Source organism: Sycon ciliatum, chromosome 5 (assembly GCF_964019385.1).
Source record: "Sycon ciliatum chromosome 5, ocSycCili1.1, whole genome shotgun sequence".
Classification (NCBI taxonomy): Eukaryota; Metazoa; Porifera; class Calcarea; order Leucosolenida; family Sycettidae; genus Sycon; species Sycon ciliatum.
In genome coordinates, this window is record NC_088647.1 from 15004936 (window position 1) to 15007328 (window position 2393).

Below are 2393 nucleotides of genomic sequence, written 5' to 3' on the forward strand. Positions count from 1 at the left end.
AAAATGTTACATGTTGGCCGTAGTTTGTATCCTACACTAACACTAACGGTTATTATAGGCAAGATGTTGTGTAGTCAGAAGGTGCAACAGTGCTAGCTACAGTTTGGTCCTTTCTTTTTGAAATAAAAAATGAAAAATAAAAAAATGAAATGAGTTGTGAATTTGCAGTGCCCAGGGAATGAGCATGCGTGCTCGCCAATTCTCTTTCAGACATTGAAAGCCTGCAAACTACATGTACATACAGTGCAATCTGTGGCTCTGTTCATCTGTACTAGGCCCAGGATCGAATGGAGTGACACAAACCACAAAAAAATATGATTGTTATCCCGCCCACACTGTGCATATGTAAGCGTGACGCTGGCTTCGCTGTCCTATTCACCACCCATGCACTTACCAATGGCAATGACATCATAGAGCTCCGTCCGCTCAAACTCAAATCTCGGCCAGCTATTCACCGTCGTCGTCACTGCAGTGCGCTATGACTGCACTTTTGCATCATAGTACATGTACATGCACAGACAGTGAACACACCGTGTAACCTGGTAACACAGTGAATAGACATGTACACAGTACAGACACACTCACGCACAGCCGCATGCATAGTCCGAGCTTCGTGGTGTGTTCCCGTGTGTGGTTGGAAATTAAAACTTCACGCACACACGCACACGCACACACATCACAGTTGTATTATACACACTGGACAAGCACATCGGCACGATATTTCTTATTTGGCAAGTACCACCACCCCCCCCCCCCCCCCCCCCCCCACCACCACCACCACCATGCTGCCATCACCGGCACGAACAGCGTATAAATACCAGCGAAAAGGACAGTAGAAAATCAGTCGAGTTCCTCCTTCCAGTCTCAGTGCATCATTATAATTCTTTTGAAAGTCTCACTTGTACCGTAAAGAATGGCCCGCGCCCTGCTGTTTGCTTGTCTGGCCGCTCTGGTCCTTCAGCTATGTCAAAGCAAGGCGCAACAAGATAATAGTCCATTCCGCCCCGGCTTCAGCGGGGGTGCGTTCGGTGGTGCCGCGGAGGAGGCAATCGGGAACGCGTTTGATGCAATTGGCGACGGAGTGGGTAATGCTGGTGGCGAGGCGGCGGGTGGAATCGGCAACGCGTTTTTTGATGCAGTTAGCGACGGACTGGGTAATGCTGGTGGCGATGTGGCGGGTGGAATCAGCAACGCGTTTGATGCAGTTGGCGACGAACTGGGTAATGCTGGTGGCGATGTGGCGGGTGGAATCGGCGACGCGCTTGGTGCAATTGGCGATGGGTTGGGAAATATCGGAGACGGGACCGATGTGCTTAATAAGGTTCCTGCCAATCAATTGGACTTACTTGTATTGTCTTCGGCACCGTCCGTCCATGCCCGTTTTGGCCAGGTTCTGACTCTGCTAGGCAGTGGCTGTGTGGCGTATATTATACTGTAACTTGTGTAAGTCACATGAGAGCGCATCGCTAGATGGAATTTTTCGCTAGATGGATGCTTGCCGTCCGGCCATAATCCAGGACAGGTTGGTCACAATCCAGGACAGGCCGGTTCTGGACACTTGCACACAATCAACGTCTCGGTGACTTGTAAAACATTTCCACCAGCGCTGCATGTGATGGCCTTCTCGTGATTACAGTGTTGGCATTTGCACGTGCGGAAGACGCATGATTCCTTTCCATCACCTGGGATCCCTCATGACTTGCTCATAACTTGCTCATGCAGGCTGATCAGGCATGCCTCTTCACTTCTATCCACCTGGTTGTTCTTTCTCTGTGTTTCTTATCATTTTAAAACTCTTTCATTTCACGCTCACTTTACGTATTTTCTCGCATCCCGTTGACTAAGTTCCCTGCACATACGCAAATGGGAAATCCCCCGATAGGCGTTAGCCTTTGAGTAGTCCTAGAATAAAGATCCCTATCCTGGCATCAGCTTTTCTGCTGCTCTATAATCATCAGTATAATGTACTAGTAATTGTTTTCAAGCACTTCCGAGGTCAGACTCTTTTCTGCCATAAGTTGCACACCATAACTCTTTGCTCACTGCACTGGTGGTTCGTGGTTTGGTGTGGTTCTTGCAGTGCAGCAATTAGCTGCTTAGTACGGACATTGTCCGGAGCATGGGTGTATTTGTCCATACTGATGTACGTTTGGATAGGATATATCGGATACTAAGTACACTTGATTGCTGTTTGTGGGGTACGGACATTGTCCGGAGCATGGGTGTAGTGGTCCATACTGAAGTATGTGTCCATTGCCATAGTTTCCTGAACTAATCTGGCACTCACTCACCCCCCCCCCCATCTCTTCCCCTCTCTCTCTCTCTCTCTCTCTCTCTCTCTCTCTCTCTCTCTCTCTCTCTCTCTCTCTCTCTCTCTCTCTCTCTCTCTCTCT

At 48.9% G+C, this 2393-nt stretch overlaps 1 protein-coding gene across 1 annotated transcript; it reads left to right on the top strand.

The window, feature by feature from the left end:
* Nucleotides 1-913: 913 nt before the first annotated feature.
* Nucleotides 914-1438, top strand: LOC135816811 (uncharacterized). Its single transcript, XM_065329912.1, has one exon. It carries the CDS (start codon nt 914-916, stop codon nt 1436-1438), a length of 525 nt encoding a protein of 174 aa, XP_065185984.1.
* Nucleotides 1439-2393: the final 955 nt, after the last annotated feature.

Bases quoted from the DNA above. Each gene is read 5' to 3' on its own strand.
- LOC135816811 (XM_065329912.1), top strand. From the start codon at position 914: ATGGCCCGCGCCCTGCTGTTTGCTTGTCTGGCCGCTCTGGTCCTTCAG.